At 39.8% G+C, this 18,378-nt stretch overlaps 1 protein-coding gene across 15 annotated transcripts in view; it reads right to left on the reverse strand.

The window, feature by feature from the left end:
• OXR1 (oxidation resistance 1) overlaps window positions 1-18,378 on the reverse strand; it is a 236,097-nt gene that overhangs the window by 8,530 nt on the left and 209,189 nt on the right. For 10 of the 15 annotated variants that reach the window (XM_083516645.1, XM_083516641.1, XM_083516644.1 and 7 more), the window contains one exon: window positions 4,831-4,911. The exons of 3 other annotated variants lie outside the window; for them this stretch is intronic. In XM_083516645.1, the coding sequence (XP_083372771.1) occupies window positions 4,831-4,911 (81 nt within the window). Of the gene's footprint in view, window positions 1-4,830; window positions 4,912-11,878; window positions 12,040-18,378 lie in introns of those variants that run through there. 2 more of the 15 variants (XM_083516639.1, XM_083516640.1) reach the window with 2 other exon arrangements.

Here is an 18,378-nt window from a genome sequence, read left to right on the forward strand (position 1 = left end):
ACCTTTGAAATGCAAATGACAAATGTACTCATCAGTGATTCAAATGCTGATAAATACACCCGTATTTCTCCTGTCTCCCCGCAATGCCTCAACTGGGCCACCTGCCCCCCCCCTTTAAGCACAGCATAATGTTTGCCACTTTAAGACAACTATTTTTAAAAGCCGAAAAACATCTTAGGGAGGAGTATCAGTCAGTAAGTGTTGTGCATAGCCAACTTCTGGCGCAAAATTGTCGTGTGTGTCCCGAGTTTGATTTCTGAATATTGTACATCAGAACAAAATATGATGAGTGCATTCCAGTGCTCAGATTAAGTACATAAATACACACCAAAAAGCTTCCATTCTAATCTTGGTGAATTTAGTAAAAAAATGAGTTTATTCTCTCTTTTGGAAATGTCACTTTACTGATTGGCACAGTGTACTTACTTAGGGCAGAATTACACATTCCTGTGGCAGATCCCAAAACAAGAAAATGGACATCTACCAAACAGCTTTAAAATAGCAGGGTGGGAAAAGATTTCATGCAAAGCATGGGCTACAGGGATAGTGATGCTAAGCGTTCCTTTGCCTCAGAATACAGCAGCTGTCCATTAAGACAGGCTCATTTCTGATGCCAATGCCCCACTATGAGAAAGGAAATGGGGAAAGCGATCGTAGGAGAAAAGCATCTAGAGGAGAGTTTCAGCACCTCCTTTTGCTCACTGTCTCTCTCTTCAGAATCCCCACCGCTGTTTTACAGCTGTTGTGGGAGCCTATATTATAATTCATGGGCCAGTCATGAATATCTTGTTTAGCTCTCAGAGAAAGACAAAATTAAATTAAGCAACAAACATCAGCTCACTGTGTAGTATAGCTCCAGATTTCTTTAAATAGACTTCCTCCACCTTTCTGGACACATTCCTCTTGCCATTTACATATGATCATATAAGTTGCTATAACTGTTTTCTGAAGCCAACTCCTAGGGGCTGTGGGAGCTTCGGTCCCCACACTAAAATATTTGAGGGGGCTGGGCATTGCTATTCAAATGGTGTGCGTGCACAATGTCATGTGATCGACTATGTGGGGAGGGGCTTACCTGGGCTCCCACAATATTTCATTTAAGTTGGCATCCCTGCAGAACCATTATGTATGTATGTGTTGTGTGTGTGTGTAAAACACAATTATTTTCTGAAACACAACTATCTTTTGAAACTCCATTTATGGGTGGAAATGCCCTCTGGCATCCAAATTTTGCACAGAGATTTTAAAGATTATTTATTATTTATTATTTATTATTATTAAATGTCCTATCCATGTTTTCCCACAATGCCCTTTTGAACTTGTGGGGTGACCTAAGGAATTACGTGGCAGCTGGCTGCAGTGAGAACTTCTGTGGCTCAGAAATAAAAGCAGTACAGGACTTTAAAACCTCTCCTTGTGGTACAACAATCTGTAAGGTAAAGGTAAAGGGTCCCCTGACCATTAGGTCCAGTCATGACCTACTCTGGTGTTGCGGCGCTCATCTCGCTTTACTGGCCGAGGGAGCTGGCATACAGCATGACTAAGCCGCTTCTGGCGAACCAGAGCAGAGCACGGAAACACCATTTACCTTCCCACCGGAGCGGTATTTATCTACTTGCACTTTGACGTGCTTTCTAACTGCTAGGTTGACAGGAGCAGGGACCGAGCAATGGGAGCTCACCCCGTCGCGGGGATTCGAACCGCGACCTTCTGATCAGCAAGTCCTAGGCTTTGTGGTTTAACCCACAACGCCACCCGCGTCCCTTACAACAATATGTATGCTCTGTCTATTTCAGAGAAAATAACTCACAAACATGTTTCAAAGGATAAGGAAGACCAAGAATATTCCTATGCAGTTTGGTAGGATTTCATTTCTTTCATGTCAAATCTTCACCACCAAATTGCAAAGTTTGGTGATCATGATGTGTCTTGCTCCTTTTATTTTTTTCCATCACCTGCTCTCTATTTGTTTGTTTGTTTGTTTGTTTGTAAAATAAATCTGCAGTGCTCCTATGTTTTGTAACTTTGTTTGGTCTTTCTTTTTTGTCTCTACTTTTGTTTTTACATTAAAAAAAAACTTTGTTAGAAACCCTCACTAAACAAACCTTCTCAATTCAAGGAAAAAGAACAAAGACGTCAGAGATATTCTTTAACACATAAGCAACCCAAGCATACTGAGCTATGCTGTTTACTGAGTTCATGGCTCTTTTATCTCCTTCCTGGTCTTTTATTATTATTATTGCAATCTTTTTATAGCAGAATCTAAAGATGTTGACATATAAAGTAAAAAAATGGTTTGGCTTAACATGTTATCCAAACTCAGGCTCATAGTTAAGCTCTCTCCTCGCTGACCCCTCCTGGCTAACCACAACGTTTGTTCTTGGCTATAGTTTGTGGTTAACGAGTTGAGTGAAAATGTTAAATACCCATTCCATGTAAAACTTTTCCCACTTCTTCTAAGAAAGAAGTATTATCACACAAAACAAAAAGGAATTCAAACATACACATTAGTTACAAGCTAGAGAAAGTTATAATATAGTTGCAAGATATGGTGCATTTGTCTCAAAAATGTTAACCAGTGATGCTGCTGGCAAAATGTTTCCCTACAATTAAGAGAAGAGAGAATTGGCAGTCCTGAAGCCCATCCTATCCCCTGTGTTTAAGGAGTACTCCTGTGCCACAATTTCTCTTTGGAGAAGGAAACGATAAAGTTTATCAAGCATTATTTTTGCTCTCCTTCCTACTGTATAGTGGCAGGTGCTATTTATATATTTCCAGCTATTGTACAAAACCCAAGTTTATCTACTGATCGTATTCTGAAATATGAATACAAATATCTGAAAAGTACAAGCAATTCAGCACCCAACGTTAGGAAATAATTCATATGCAAACAGGTATTTTGCTGAACCGCCCAAGTGACATTTTTACCCATAGGAATATAATAAAATGTTGGTTCCCCCATCTGTTCTTTCTCCATACTAAATTATATCCACAATTAAAAGAGGCTATCTTTTGGAACATTGAACCTATTAAAGACATTATCCCAAAGCAGAAAAAGTATCCTTCACTCACATTATCAGGACTCTTAGCTCATTACTAGATAGCATAAAATAGGTCAATAAGGCACCACTTGAAACATTAGCTTTTCTGGTAAGCAGAATTAGGAAAGCAATGAAAGCATTTTCTTCCACATTTAGCCAATTGTAAATATGAGCCAGAAAGACAAAGATTTTAAAAAACCCTTTCAGTTCAGTCCATATCTCAGTTAAGTTGAAACATATTTGGATTTATACTGATTTACTCAGACTGAAGTGAATGGCATTATAGAGGCTTAAAATCCAAATGCTTAGCCAAGCTCTGGATCAGAGCTTTTATTATTCATTTGATAATATTCAATATGGTTTACTTCTTCAAGCTTTAGAAAATGCTCATGCAGTTTTAAAGATATGCTTTCAGCAACAATGTACACAACTATCTTCATGTGTACATATGCCAAAGCGGAAAGAAGTGTATCTGCTGAGAATGCAAAAGTGATGGCAAGAAGCTTAGAAAGGGTTGGCATTACCCAAGAAGCTTAAAGCAGTGGAGTAAAGGGGAATAAAATTGTACATCCAGTCTGTTCTTTTGACTCAAGACAAGGGGTACCATTTGGCCAGTGCAAAGTATGAGGAAAACTAGCCTTTTAGGGGTTGAGCCATACATAGGGCACTTCTTTTAAGCTTTCTGACTTGTGGCCAATGATATAGATGATCCTTCACAAACATTTAAAGGGGGTTTTATTGCAGTTGAGAATTGGGGCTAATATTGCAGTTGGGAATTGGGGCTAAAGCAAGCTCTTTGCATTCTCTTTTGAAATGCTCTTAATTCAATGCAAACTTCCATCCCAAGCTGTGAAGTAAGTCCTCAGCAGTCTAGAAAAGATGTGCAGCAATGAGAGCAAAACTTCAAAAAATAAATAGAAAATTCCCCTGAGTATAAAATAATTAGAGCTGAGCCAAAACAGTCTTTTTGGTTCTATTTTCACTTCTGTTATTGCCTCCATTTTATGGCATGGTTTCACCTACTAGCCCCAAATTTCACCCTCCTTTTTTTGTCCAGGTCCTGAATTCTAAAAAGTAAAGGTGCTGATTTTTAAGATTCATTGGTACAGCGCAGCGAACCCCTTCGGCCACAGTGAACCTTGGGAATCTATCCCAACCCAGAACTAAAGTTTACGCGGAGTTCCTTTATTGTGAGCCTGCCAACCTTGTCTACAGCCACAGAGGATGGAGAAAAACATACCAAGAGCATAAAAAGGAATCCTGTATGAGGTTTGGCTTAGGGGAGCCGGGAACTGGTTGAACAGTCTTCAGTAACCACACATCTTCTGCTCAGAAGAGTAGAGAGATTCTCAAGCTGCGTTCCATGTGCTTGCTCAGGGTCTATGTAGTTCCCATGAGCATTAAAAGCAGCCTTGCCTTGGGGAGCTTTCCTTTGGCTTTATCTGATCTGTAACTAGCACCCAGGATTTGGACAAAACGTGAAAAAGCACTTTATTTTAATAGATTTTTGCATGCAAAATTTGCATGCATTACAATTTTGACATGAACATTGAAAGTTGCAAAAGTTTGGCTAAGCTCTAGAAGTGAACCACTTGCCACAAATGTCATAGCATTCAGCCATACCACTACATAGGGAGACAAATTCATGAGGAATGAATTTTCTGCTGGGTTCTTGCAGTGTTGTAACCAAGACAAACACAATGAATATGAGACTAGTCTCATCAAGGACACTACAGAGAAAGAAGTTCTAGCCTCTGGACGAGGGCTGGTTAACTACTTAAGAGAGCACCTTGAGACGTCTGCAGAGTGTGCGCAGTTCTTCACTATTTAAAGCATCGATCCTGCGGTGATACTCAGCCACTGACACTACCTGAATATGGAGACAGGAAGACAATAATTCCACTCATAGTTAAAGAAAAATAAAGAGCAAGAAAATAAATGACAAGATTATGGAGACATTGGGCAGGGTTTTAAAAAAAAGGACAAGCAACATACAAAACAAAACATAAATTAAATAAAATGTAATTAGACGTTTATCATTGTAGCGATGTGATGCTCAGACACATTTCAAATTTAGAATGAACACATATAACAACAGACGTTCTCAACAAAATAGTACCAGAAATCTGATATATTTTCATCGGAGAAGCACATCTTATAAAATAGTATGTAGGCATACACATCACTAAATAGTTTCCTTTCTTAAATGTTGCCTGTCATTTTTAGCTGGGCATCAATGCTGACTGATGAAAAACAAGTATATTCTATAATAGCTTAGATGTTAGGTGACCACAGTGCAGTGCCATCAATAGTTTTGCATTCTTCTTAGAACACTAGTATATCAGATTACTTATAAGTAATAAAACTGCCTCATGTTAATTGTGAAAATGTATGCAGAGATACAGTTTACAAAACTATTTGTGTCTGTAGAAGAGTAAGCAATTATGTAACTATAAAACAGAATATATAGAATTTTTTTTTAATGAACCAAAGTGATGGACTCTAGCCAGAACTCTCAGTAAGCTTAACTTTTTCTTGTTCGTTATAATACAGCAGCTGTAGATCTTAAAGCAACTAACTGCAGTGTCAATTCCACTGCACAATAGTACCAGGGAGGCTGATTGGGTCCATCCAACTTTAAGGATGTTTCTGGAATCTCACACCAAAGGTTGGATTATGGGAATTTATATGGGTATAGGTACAGTACATTAGAAACTCCTAATATATTAGAAACAGTCTTCTTTAAAAATGCTGTCTGTTTTCATGAAAGAAAGAAAACTAATCTAATTTCTATATTTTCTGTTTACCAAAGAAGCCATTCATGCTATTAATATCGCCCCCAAATTGGGCTGCATCCAACAAAGTCATTCTGTTGACAAAAGAACTTCCAGTTGCACAATGGAACTTCCCCTCCCTGCAGACCTCCTTCAAATTTGTTCTCAAGTTTTCCCCAGCCCCCTGGAGCAGATTAGCGGGGGTGGGGTAGTCCAGTTGCACAGACACAAGTCCTAGCACTAAAGGAGCTACTTTGTTGGATACAACAATCTCAGGACTAGGCTGAAAGACACGCCCCTGTACTTATCATGCCCTCAGGACTCTCACAAGGCCATCCACATGCCTCACTGGCCCTGCTCCATGCCCTCCCCCCAGAGAATTTCGCCTGACTGGACTGTATCTGTGAACTATGATAATACCTTGAGAGGGTGCATATTTGTAAGCCTCTGGCTTGGGTGTGGCTGGAATGCAGCCTATTGTATACAGTGGCGGTGTCCAACCGGTCAACAGGTAGATCGCAGGCAAGTAATGTTTCCGCCTCCCGCCAAAAAAAGCTCAACAACCCTGGTCAATCCCCACCCCCCTCAAAATGCACGCTCCTCCTCCCTCCAATGACAATGGGTAGATCACTGGCAGTTATTTTATACTGGGAGTAGATTGCAGTCTCTTGGGAGTTGGGTGTGCCTGGTATACAGGTAAGAGTCACATCTTTTGCTCTGCCTACTTATGCCTCTGGACCTTCCAGCCACTGGCATGCAAGCACTAGCATGAACAACTGCCCTACAAGGAAAGGTTACAACATTTGTGGCTTTGGAGGTTTGTGTGGCACACACACAGCGGAAATATAAAATAATGCATCTTGTAGAGAAAGAAAGTGAGGAGGCATTTCTCTCTCACTATAATGAACGGTGGGAGATGCAGGACAAAGTGAAATATTTTATCACAGAGTACATAGTTGAATGGTGAAATTTGCTACTAGAAGATGCAGCGATGGGCACCAATTTAGGAGCTTTATAACAGAATTACAGAGATTCATTTACAAAATTTATATACCGCACAATATAAAAATCTACCGTATTTTTCGCCCCATAGGACGCTCCGTCCCATAGGACGCACCTAGTTTTTTGGGGGGGAAATAAAGGGGAAAAAATTTATTATTGTTTGGGGGTCAGTTTTATTTCCCCCCCAAAAGCAGGTCGGGGAAACCGAACCAGGTCGAGGAACAGCGGGATGGCGGCGCTGCGCCTCCCTGCTGTCCCCCGAGCTTGTGGGGCTGGCCCATGTCTGCCCGGCGTGAGGGGCGCTCTGCTTCAGGGCGCCCCTCGCGCTGGGCAGCAGGCTGCTATCCGCAGCGTGGGGAGCTTTGCGGGGAACTCCTGCAAGGCTCCCCACACTGCGGATGTCTGCCCGGCGCGAGGGGCGCTCTGTTTCAGGGCGTCCCTCGCGCTGGGCGGCAGGCTGCTATCTGCAGCCTAGACAGCCCTGCGGGACCTCCCACAGGGCTGCCTAGGCTGCGGGTGTCTTCCTGAAGCCTGGAGAGCGAGAGGGGTCAGTGCGCACCGACGCCTCTCGCTCTCCAAGCTTCAGCAAAAGCCTGCATTCGCCCCATAGGACGCACCCAGATTTCCCCTTCATTTTTGGAGGGGGAAAAGTGCATCCTATAGGGCGAAAAATACGGTACTTTAAATAAAAACTTTTAAAAACTAAATAAAAACAGAACACAATTTGAAGAATTCACAGAGGATAAGGCTTTCAACAGCTGCTAGTCACCATGGGTATTTGCTACCTGCAGGGATCAGAGGCAGCAACGTGCCTCTGAATGCCTGCATCTGGGTAACCACAGAAAAGGTCTATTACCTATTTCCTGCTTGCAAGCTTACCATAGGACTATGTTCTAGGTCTTTATATATTCTTAAGTCATAAAACAGTGTTAATAACACAAGCATGGGTAAACTAATTAACACCTGTTCCTCATGATATACTGGAATGGTTTCAGCAGGGAGCTACAGGTGAGGCCACATGGTATTCTGTCAGTTTCTCTACAAACATCCTAGGCAGTGATTAAACCCTCACAAACCCAAAACAGTATGGTGTCAGCAATATTCTGATGACACGCAGCTCTACTTATCCTTTACATCTGTAGGTGTGGCAGTGGATACGCTGAACCACTGCAATGCCTCATTAATGGACTGCATGAGAACCAACAAACTGAAGCTCAAGCCAGGTAAGGCTAAGGCGTTGTTTGTGGGTGGTTCCCTAAACTGGATGGATGGGAGGTTGCCTGCCCCTACATGGGGCTACACCCCTTTCTGAGGGAGCTGGTACACAGCTTGGGGTTACTTACGGATCCTTTGCTGTTGTTTGAGATTCAGGTGGCCTCAGTGGTGCAGTGCCCTCCATCAGCTTGGGCTGATGGCCCAGCTGTACCCCAATCTGGACAGGGATAGCCTCTCTTCTGTTCTCTATGCTCTGGTAACCTCTAGGTTAGATTACTGCAATGTGTTATTTGTAAGACTGCCTCTGAAGATGGTCCAGCAACTTCAGCTGGTGCAGACTTTGGCGACCAAGTTGCTTATCTGTGCAATGCTCTCCCCAAGGAAGCTTGCCTGAAGCCTTCATTACATATCTTTAGGTGCCAGGAAAAAGTGTCTCAATAACATTCTATGCCCTTTTAAATGTGTTTGTGGGAAGGGGAGATATTCTTCTGTTTTTGTTTTATTATGTATTTTGTGCTCTTATTTTACATTTTTATGTTGCGAACTACCCTATGATCTTTGGATGAAGGGCGGTATACAAATTTAATAAATGAAATAAAATAATAAATAAGGAACTTCAATTCTATTAGCTGCGGCCTGAATCAAGATAGCGGCTGTCTGCATTTGTACCCCCCCTACAACCCACCCATGCCAGGATGTCTTATAGTATTGCTTTAGGAAAGGTCAATGTAGTGACCTTTAAAAAACATATATTTAAAAAACTTTCACACAACTGTCTGCCTGCACTTTTTGAATTTAGATTTTCTCTCCATCCTTATCCCTCTTCCACAAACATGTGTGTGCACAGCTGCCAACTTAGGATAACACTCAATGTACCTGATAAAGTGGACTCTAACCCTTTTTATCAAGGGTTGCCAAGCTTTATTGGACAGTGGGAACACGGGCAATTTTGAGAAGATGCTGTGGGTTCCAGTCAAAAAATGGCTGAGCCATGGGCCATAGCATAATGCAAAATGCTGCCACAGAAAGCGACATAATCCCAAATAAATACAGCATGCCTCTCTTCAGTAACAAGACATATATGTGGGTACCACTGTGCTAGCTCACAATGGTTAAGCTCTTCGCACCTCCCTTCGCTAGGAACAGAAGGGAGGATGGGTGCTCAATCCTTGTATTCAATGAAATCTGGAGAGGCTTGAGGAAGTGCTTTCAATGTAGGAGAAACCAAGTCAGTGCACACATGAACTGAGTAGTAAAGGCAACTAGTCTCTTGTGCACTGTGAGGTACTGGCACACATACACACCAGCCTGCAGGTGTAGATATGTGAAGTTCCAGAAAAATAGGAAAAATTCCAAGGGAAGAATTTAGCTCCCTTGCTTTGGAGGAGGGAATAGGGGGCATAGAAAAAAATCTAGTTCTCCTCCCTCCAGATTTCTCCAGGGTGCTTCACCTTCTTCACATATTTGCACAGTACCATGTTGTCAACCCTCATCCAAGATGTCACACAGCTACCCTTTGGGGGAAATGGTTACAACGGCAGGTGAAGTCTGGGTCCCCAAACTGAAATTAAGAGCATATCAAATTTCATTTTAATCCATGTTAGAAATGGTTACATGTAAGGGCAAAAGGGGTTGGGAAAGTTCATACAATCATCTACGCAATCAGGGTGAACGTTTTACAGATTTGTTCAAGTAGGTAAGGTAAAGGTACATGACCCCTGGATGGTTGAGTCCAGTCAAATGAGACTATGGGGTGCGGCACTCATCTAGCTTTTTAGGCTGAGTGAGCCAGTGTTTGTCCATAGACAGCTTTGCAGGTCATGTGGCCAGCATGACTAAACCACTTCTGGCACAATGGAGCACGATGATGGAAGCCAGAGTACACAGAAATGCCGTTTGCCTTCCTGGCACAGCAGTACCTATTTATCTATTTGCACTGGTATGCTTTCGAACTGCTAGGTTGGCAGAAGCTGGAACAGAGCAATGGGAGCTCACCCCGTGGGGCGAATTTGAACTGCCAACCTTCTGATCAGCAAGCCCAAAAGGCTCAGTGGCTTAGACCACAGCACCACCCTTGTTCAAGTACCAGGAGTTAAATGAGGATGTACTCAACCAGTGAAAACAATTAGAGTTAACAAAGAATACAGAAAGAAGGAAAGTGATTCAAAATAGCTAATACGGTACACATTTTAAAATCAACGCCCCTAAAATGCTGTTTCAAGTAACTTCAGAATTAAATAAAATAATTTTTGATTAAAGGAGGGTAACTTTCAGATGGCCTACAGAAAGAACTCTGTTCTGGAGCTGCACTGCAATAATCTCAAATGACACCACAGAAATACATTCAGAATTGAATGCAATAATTTACTTTTTTACCACCACCCCATGTAAATCCAGAGAAACATCTCAGCTATGTAAAGGATTCCAGGCAGCATTCTTATACCCACCCTAGAACTTTCTCTTTATTGTGCTATCTCACATATTTATTGCTTTGAGGACGCTACTCACATTTTACAAACTCTGGGTTTTAGAGCATTGTGAGAGTGAGATGACAGGCCTCAACTTGATGTAAGACTTAAAGGAGCTTTACCTTTAATTATGTGTCAAAATGCTTGGTAATGGAGACACCTTATCTCAGAAAGAGATGTACAAGCAAGAAAAAAAATGTCAAAGTATGATTTCTATACCTGCATGCGAAGTTTCTCCCCATAGATGAGTCACTATTTTCTATTCCTCATTTCCAATTACATTGCATGTATTATATTATGTCTGTCTCTAAACAAAGAGAATAGAATGCAAATGACAGTGCCTAAAAATATGCCCAGACCCCAACCCTAATGTCTGATCATTATTATTTTCTTTCCTATATGAACAAAAGAGAAAGGATCGAAACTAATGCAATTATCAAGACACAGAAAAAATGTGGAATGCCCCCCCATTGCCTTAATTGGTCCTATTTTCCAATTTCAGATTCTTAAATCAGTATATCATGAAATACCACTATGACAAACATAGAAATATAGAATTTGGCATGAAGTACAATTCCAGTTAGCAACTGCTTACTGTGAGGAAATACTCCTCCCTCCTGAAAGACGAATTAGTTTATACAAGTCACAGTAAGTTCTGCAGAAAGTAGCCTTGCTACTACAAGCAGAAAATCCATGCTATTATAATGCACTTGGTTACAGAACTTCTCTCAAGTATTCCACATGCAGTTCCTTGCTTCCTGTTTCTGGCAGTTACACAAGGGACTCACTGAGCTACAGTGACAAGCCAGAGACATAGTGATTATCCTCCATTTTATTAAAAAACCCCAACAACTGCAGCGGCACTAATTGCTTCCTACGAGTCATTTTCAAAATACTAACATATAAAATAAAGATAAAATAAAAATAAGCTAACTTCTGCACACTGGATTTCAGATTCAATACAAGGTCTTGGGATACAATTATTCAAACTTCATATTTAACATTTGGAAAAAGTGCGCATTTTTAGATTAATACTATGGTTTGTAAATAATCTTTAGCTAAAATACACAAGAACAAGCAAGTTGCTATAAGAAACTTCCTAAAAGGCATTTTCCCTCAATGCCTAAAACAAATTGCTGCATCCTATGTTTAAACCAAATCACTTTAAAGCATTATGCTCAGGTTGCAAAGTTCAACTATTAAGTAAATATTGTACTGTTCAGAATTACAGTATCTTTGCAAGGCAACAATTATCTAAAATTTAAAATTCTGCAGGTAATCTTAGAATTAATAAAGCAGGAACTACTGCTAGTTTGCCATGGTATCATCATCAAAATGACGGCCAAAACATCAATAAAATATTTCTCAAAGGAATTACCAGGGTATATTTATTTTTCATTGAATGGTGCTTTCTTCCTTTCTTGCCATACCAGAAACGAATCATTTCCCTTGGAAAAATAAATTAAAGCAATTTTAGCTTTACAGAAGGATTTCCACACAACATTCTCTCTACCTGCTTTCAATTCCAGGCACAGAAGAGTCTTGCTAGAAGACAGAATAACGTGCTAGTCACAGACAACTGACTGACAGGACAGAAAGCTAATCGGTGAATAGTATGCATCCACTGGGGTGTGTCTTGCCTGGTGAATGAACAACAGGAATGTTTCTGTATTCAAGGGAGGTTGTAGTGCACTAAAGTGCTCAAAAGGCTGAATAGTTTAAAGAGACAGAACAGCATTTTAGAATCTAGTAAGAATTATGTCAAAACAGAACTGTATCTCTTCAAGAACAGTGTTAACCCACAATTAAATATATAAAATAAAAACTGCCATTTGTTTCAGTTAACTAATTTTAATAAGCTACACTTGTTCTTTTTTGTGTGTATAATCACAACTTTTCTGGAAGATATCTGATTGACATTTTGCACTTAAATCTTTGCAGAAAAATATGCTTTTAAATAACACACATTGCTGAAAGTATGCTAGCCAACCATCTCAGCTGTTCTGTCTGATACAGTTGTGTAGTTGAAAAGTATCAAAAGGGAAAGAGGGAGTTCTATGCATGTAGGTAGACAACTGGGCTGTGTCTCATGGGATAACCTGAACCCCAGGTTTCTCAGGTGTAAATGGAAGTAACAGTGCCATCACTATTAACATTTTGAAATATTTTGAGAGGGGGGAATCCTTGGGCACCTGAGACTAGAAGTAAAGTATTACAGACACAAACATGTATATTATGCACACCCTGTAACTCAGTCTCACAGACACACACAGTATACCCCATGCAAACTGATTGTATATGCAGTATACAGTCTGTGTATGCGGTGACATATAATAGTACTACAAACATGTTTCACAAAGTAGCAATTTCACAGAGTTCTCATTACTCTAGCTTAAACATCTAGGAAGAAAGTGATAATATGCCTGCATAAGCCTTGAAAAAGAATCACGTAGCATAGGAAGTGTACCTTCCCACATCACAATAATGTTTATAAAGATGTCTAGTTGAAGGGGCACAAGCAAGATTTGTACAGATAAAAAAATTATTACACGAGCAGCACAGATTTTATACAAAAACCCTATTTAAACAATGTATCATGTTCTTTGTTCACGGAAATGAATCGCATTTTGGCCTTACAACAACAGTTAGGCCAAAAATTAAGAATTGTCTGATGCCACCCAATACGTTTCATCTGCAGCTGGGGTTTCCCCAGACTGCTGGACAGGGTGAGAAATATAGACAGGTGAACAAAGCATTTAAGTCACCACAAAACTCAAACCTTTGCACTGCAGCCAATTCCCTAGGTACATTTCTTTATTTCATATGAAATAATTTAAACTGTGCAATGACAAACCTACTCACATAAATTAGCTTTGGTTGCTATGTGGAAAATATGTATATTTCTCCTCCTTTCCCTCTGTTGCACGTGGAGAGAAGAGACGAGACGTGCTATGCTCTGGTCTGCCACACACCCCTTACATTTCACAATCATTCCTCAGAGGCAGAGAGTTATAGACTTTTCCTAGCTGGCCTGAGGTCCTGCAATATACAGGCTTTTCCTCTACACACCCATCTTGGCAGGTATTTTGCTGGCTTTGTAGATGAAGATTAGATGGAAAAACCTGATCACCTTCCTGTCAGACAATCCTGACTGGAAAGCATCATCTGTACAATGAATTCAAAATTGGAAGGATGACAGAAAAAGCTAAAAGGTGCATGTGGTGCAAACAGGCTGTTATTGGATAGCAACAGCATCACTGTGTGTGTTCCCCATAACCAAGTCAACAAGACATAGCTGACTTCCCTTGTGAAGAATAAAGTTGTTGGGGGTGTCTGTCTCTCCATTTCTGTGTTATGCCACACTGCCTATCGGAGCCATCCTGCATTATGCCACTTCTTCCCCATGGCAGTGAGTATGGGACTGGCACTCCCAGTACACTCGGAAAATGGAAATGTCCCTACTAGTCCAAAAGGTTTGGCAACCCTGAGCTAGGGAGTTAAGAATTCACTCTCACAAGATGCAGTGATGGCCCACAACTTACCATATATACTTGAGTATAAGCTGACCCGAATATAAACCGAGGCACCTAATTTTAGCACCAAAAACTGGGAAAACTTATTGACTCAAGTATAAGCCGGTTCACCACACCACAAACCTGGTGGTGGCGGCAGCAGCAGAGGAATAACAAGCAGCCCAAAAGGGCTGCTCGTTCCTCCTCCTCCACCAACAGCGGCAAAGGCGGAGGAGGAGGAAGGAGCAGCCCGAAAGGACCCTCACTCAAGTATAAGCCAAGGGGACATTTTCAGTATAAAAAAGTGCTGAAAAAGTCGGCTCATACTCGAGTATATATGGTATTTTATTTACCATATCTATATCTATTGGCCTTCTTTGTTTAAAAGAAGATTAAACAAAGTCATGAAGGCTGGCTATATTTTATCTCCACTGTCAGAAATGAAGTGCTTTTGAATACCAGTTGATGAGAACACTATTTGTGATTCTGGGCTTTCCATGGGTATCTGGTGTGAGAACAGGTTGCTGGACTAGATGGACCTTTGATCTGAATCAGCAGGGCTCTTATCTTCTTATGTAAAGGTAACTTCTATCATCAGGTTACAGGCAAGAGCCACATACTAATGTTCCACTAGTGTTAGTAGTCTATATTTACAAAACCTAAGTTGTTTTTACAAAAACATCATGTTGCATATTTCAACATGGCTAATCTCAAATCGATGATAACATATGGGCCTCTGAGGGAAGTTATTTTGTTCTAGTTTGTTACAAAAGCTAGTTCAGGATTACAGATGCCAAATTATTTCAGCTGTGTGCAATGCACCTTGAAATGATTCATGTATTTTGCCTTGAAATGATTCATGTATCCCTTGATACAGGATAGGTAGCAAAGTTGTTAGGAAGAATCACTAAAAAAGGAACACAAACAGAGAGGAAGAAACCAAGAACTTAGTTTTTACAGTACTGTAGTTTCAAATTCTTCTAATGACCAGCTGGAGTGAAAAAAGTTGAAGAGGAGATACCAAAAGTTGGCGGCCTCTCAACTGCACCAGGAGAGACCACCTGCACCCCTTCTCTTCTGACCTCTATCACAGCCTGATATAATAGGTACTGCAAAGTGGCTGTTGAGGGAGGTTGATATAATGGCTGCTGTCAGGTGACAGTTCTGCCAGGTGTTGTATAGGAATATTTAAATCAGCACAGTATGAAAAAAGTATTTGATTTGTCTCTCGCAAACACAATCATATGTAGCAGTACACCTAAGGAGAGCAATAATATGAAGTTGACTGTTATGACAACATGTCATCTTACAAGGCTTACACTCTTTTTAAATGTCAATTTTGCCCTCAAAATTGATATACGACAATGAATGGTTTACAACTACCCATGCACATTCAAATAAATAAATAAATCCTGCCTCTTGTCAAAAGTTATTTTGACCTTGATAGCTTTAACTTTGACATAACAAGCAGGGAGGCTTGCAGAGCATTTGAATTCTCATAGCCATGAAGATGAATGTAAAGAGAACAAACTAAAAACAGTATTTAGAGACTGCAGGATCTTATTTCAAGGCTTATTAAAGAAAGGTGGGGAAAAGTTTCACGGTTTATTAGTAACAGGAATTAGTCCAAATATTGGAAAGCATCCAAATCCTAATATTTTCAATAAGCATTGCACCTGCTATTTGTATCAATACAGGATGTGGTTTCTTTGAAACAGCTTCCAATAGAACTGGACACAGGTCAAGAAGATTTATTCTACTGCAGCTTAGAAATACCTTTTGCAGGTTATTTATTTATTTTTAGGTTAGGGTGCAGGTGTTACTGGAACTGGAGGGCCTGTGCTAGAAACTGTAATGCAGGTGACCTTCTCTCAAGGGTTGTATTGAGAGAAGTTGTATTGTTGTATACCAACCTCGGAGCACGGTGAAGCGCCCCCGAATCATTTTTCTAATTTGGCATAATGTTTGAATTGTTTGATTATTGAATAATATGTATAATTCAGAAAATATTATGTGGTTTGATTGGATTGTTAAAATGGAAAATTTAATAATTTTAAAAAGAGAGAGAGAAGCTGTATTGTGCTGGCAGGAGGGGCAGTCCATAAGTTAATGGCTCCTCCTATGTAGAAAAATATATCGCATCTGATGTTAAACAGAAAACAATCTGAACAGGTATTTGCATGGGAAAGACTATTCCAACAAGCTTACAGTCATTCACCTTTTTACTATTTACCTCACCCACCAGCATCATGTATTAGTAGTTTTGTGTTGAAGTAGGCAATGCATGCACATTTGTTAATTGTCTTACACAAAACTGATTTTTTTTTAAAAAATGTTTGTGTTACTGTATGTATATCACACACAAACCTAACTGTTAAACTAACAAATCACACTCTTACAAACGGCAGTAAGCACTCCAGTTGAATTCCTATTTTTTAAAAAAGACTTGACAGTACAAACCTATGCATGTGTTTAGAGAGGCTTACTCCAGTGAGTGTGCGTGGGAATGCAGCCAGAGATGGTAAAGATGTAATTTGGTACCTTTCTATAGGGGTAAAATGCTGCTTTGATCAATGTTATATATCACTAAAGTCTTTCTTCCTTTTTTCCATCTGGAAAGTGCTGAAGTGTAAATTTGGTGAATTTACAAGATAAACTATGGACTTGATATACTGAGCAGTAAATGGTAAAGTTGGGGACCAGAAAACCAATGTTCTGTACATCAAAATCATTTAGCCCAGAACTGTATGTTGCTGACATCATAGCTGAAAGCAGACCTTTTTTTTCTAGAATAAGTTTAATTTAAAAAACCAGACCAGAACCCCCCCCCCCACAAAACCTCCAAACCCCATAAAACACTTAAAGAATAACAGAGGCATTAAAATGTCTATCATCAACAATACTGTTCAACTGTTTCTACCTTTAACACCAGATACGCAAAGGATCATCACTAGGCTTTTCTGCATCTTTTTCTCTCAACAATCCACAGCTGTACACCAGCAATATCTGAGCAGGTAACTTACAGACTGCCCACACACACTAGGGAATTAATATTGCTGTTTCACTCCACAGACTAAATCAAAGATAGGCATACTCTTCCAGTAGCAATAACCTACTGCTGGCAAGAAAGTCATGAAATGGTTGACTTCAGGAATCTTTGTCCTGAAAGCTCCTGTAAGAACAGCAGAGTATACTAAAAATGGATATAACAATGGTCACTTGTGTTCCAAGAGAGCAACTCAGTTTTCATTATTTCAATGTCCAAACCATAACTTCCTCTGCTTTTTAAGCTCCTTCACTTTAAAATGAATCTCAAAAGACTGCTAATACGAGATTCTGAACTCTCAGAAAAGAAAGTGAATGGACTAAAAGCATTAACCTTTGCAAACTGACTTTTGTTAGGATATTCATGAAACGCTCTCAGTAATCACTGAATTCCCATAACAAAAAGTATATAACTATATACCTATTATATGGAAATTTTATTTTAAGTCTATTTTAGATTCATAAAATGGCAATATCAAAATACTGAAAAACAAATGTACATTAAATAAAGAATCAATAAAGCAGAATTCATTGTTTTCTATTCCAGAGGTGCTTAAATTTATATGTAATCTGTTTCTGCACAGATGTCACATTAAGATTCACTCCTATTTTCCTGTCTTGATTTTGTAACTAATAAAAAAATACAGCAGATTCTGATTCAAATCCAGGAGTAACACACTGTAACGTTTAGAATCAAGACCAGCAACTGGAACATCTACAACATCTACAAAAGATGAACCAAGCAAGTCTTCATGAGCACAACAAGCGTACACCGAGTCACATAATATTATGGAGTACATAAGTGCGTGTGTTTAGGACACCAGCACACAACTAAAATAACATGTTGAGCGTATGTACATAAATACATACATACATTATACTAGAAACTATGCCCGGGCAACACGAACATTTGGTTTATTACATGTACAAATTAACATGCAGGTCTATTTTTCCTTTCGCAAAACAGTACAAAACTGCATATATCTTTTGCAAGGTAGCAACTGTTTGAGCCAAAAGCTCATCGGTTTCTTTAGCAATGAACAAATGTAATGGTAATCTGACGGAACTTTTCAAACTGGGAAAAGAAGCAAGGTGAGGAGTGGGAAGTGATTGAGATAAGTAAAATAGTGTGGGGTGGGCTCAATTCCTTCTCAACAAGCTTGCAATTCATGGAGAAGAAAAGCTGCTGGGAATGAAAGTCTGATAAGGAAAATGTTTTACGCTTTCCCTTCTCCGATTGCAAATTACCTCTCTCCAAAATGGCTTTTCCAATTTAAACAGAGTCAGACTACATGTTATATACACACCTGCATGTAACAGT

Source organism: Podarcis liolepis, assembly GCF_965112155.1.
Source record: "Podarcis liolepis genome assembly, chromosome: 8".
Lineage (NCBI taxonomy): Eukaryota > Metazoa > Chordata > Lepidosauria > Squamata > Lacertidae > Podarcis > Podarcis liolepis.